The 1,281-nt window shown below is 39.0% G+C and overlaps 1 protein-coding gene across 2 annotated transcripts in view; it reads right to left on the minus strand.

Moving 5' to 3' along the window:
- LOC106311013 overlaps positions 1-903 on the minus strand; it is a 1,182-nt gene extending 279 nt beyond the window's left edge. Inside the window, exon 1 of one of the 2 annotated variants that reach the window (XM_013748243.1) lies at positions 434-903. In XM_013748243.1, the coding sequence (XP_013603697.1) occupies positions 434-821 (388 nt within the window). In that variant the 5' untranslated portion in view covers positions 822-903. Of the gene's footprint in view, positions 1-427 lie in introns of both variants that reach the window. The other variant, XM_013748242.1, reaches the window with a different exon arrangement.
- Between the last annotated feature and the right edge of the window lie 378 nt (positions 904-1,281).

Below are 1,281 nucleotides of genomic sequence, written 5' to 3' on the forward strand. Positions count from 1 at the left end.
TTTTTGATAAAAAGATGGATAGTTCTATTAGGGTTTTCAGACACTTATTTATAGAGAAGGCAATGAACAGGCTCTTTGGTCTCTAAATGAGCCTTAAAAATAAACCTTATAAAACCTTATAAAGGTTTTCAAGTCTTGCAGCTTAATTCTCAAGTCTGGCAGCCTAATTCTTCTTCATGTCAACAAAGATAAATAATTAAAATAAAGTCTTGAACTGAGATCATCAAATGAGTGATAGGAAAGCAACATATGGCCTCATTAAAAACCTATCTTTGGAAAACCCAGTGGGACAAAACCAAAGATAGGGAAAAAGAGCACACATATGTTACTTGCTCATTTGATGTCTATCTTGGAGCTGAGATGGCTTGATTTGTCATAAGTGTGTCTTGGTTGATCAAACTTCTTCCAAGACTCTCTTCGTGCTTAAGTGATGTCTTAAGTAATCCTCCAATGGCTTCTTTGAGTTGCTTGCTTCTGGCTCGAGTCATAGGACCTTCAGATATGGCTAGAGCTCCTCCATCAGCTGGATCATTCATGCTCTCATTATCTTCTTTGTTTGACTGGTCCATGATCATATCATCCCCTCCCTCTTGAAAAGGATTTGTCCTCAAATCTATCTCATCTTGAAGATCAAGCTTGTATGCTGCATCTGGAGGTGCTTCTTTGATGAGGATGAAGCAAGTGATGTCCTGATGTCTTTCCAGGTTCAGATCAGGTGGCTTGAAACGCTTGTCTTCCTCACGCTTGTTCTTTCTTCTTGTATGCTTCAAAGCTTCTTCATAATCTGCACATGGCTCTTTTGACAAAAACAAATGCATCATATCTGTGTAATCAATAAAAGAATTCTTGAAAACATGATTAGTTACCTTAGCATGCTCACCTGGTCGCCATAGATAGGATTGAGATGTTATAAACTCAGAAAAATTCAAACAAAGCAAACAAAGGTTCACCTGACTTGTAGAGCCCATAACTCTTTCTCCTGGAAGCTTTGGATATGATTCCAATTCATCGTGAGCCCCTGATGAGTTAAGTTTCCATGGAAGTCGAGTTTGTTGCTTAATTCCTTCTGGTTGCTGAGATATGATCCTCGGACTGCTCCTATGTCAAAGCTGGCGGCTAGACAGTTTCCAGGATTTGATTGTTGCATCTCCAACTTAGCCAAGGACTCATCATTGATACTCTGATCATTATAGCCCCTTTCTTCACCTGTACCTTTTTAAGCTTGTTTTGGACAAGACAAGTGTGTTATCATGTCAAAGAAAGTGTTGTAGACCAGAATGT

The sequence above is a fragment of the Brassica oleracea genome, chromosome C8 (genome assembly GCF_000695525.1).
Source record: "Brassica oleracea var. oleracea cultivar TO1000 chromosome C8, BOL, whole genome shotgun sequence".
In the NCBI taxonomy this organism is placed as follows: Eukaryota; Viridiplantae; Streptophyta; class Magnoliopsida; order Brassicales; family Brassicaceae; genus Brassica; species Brassica oleracea.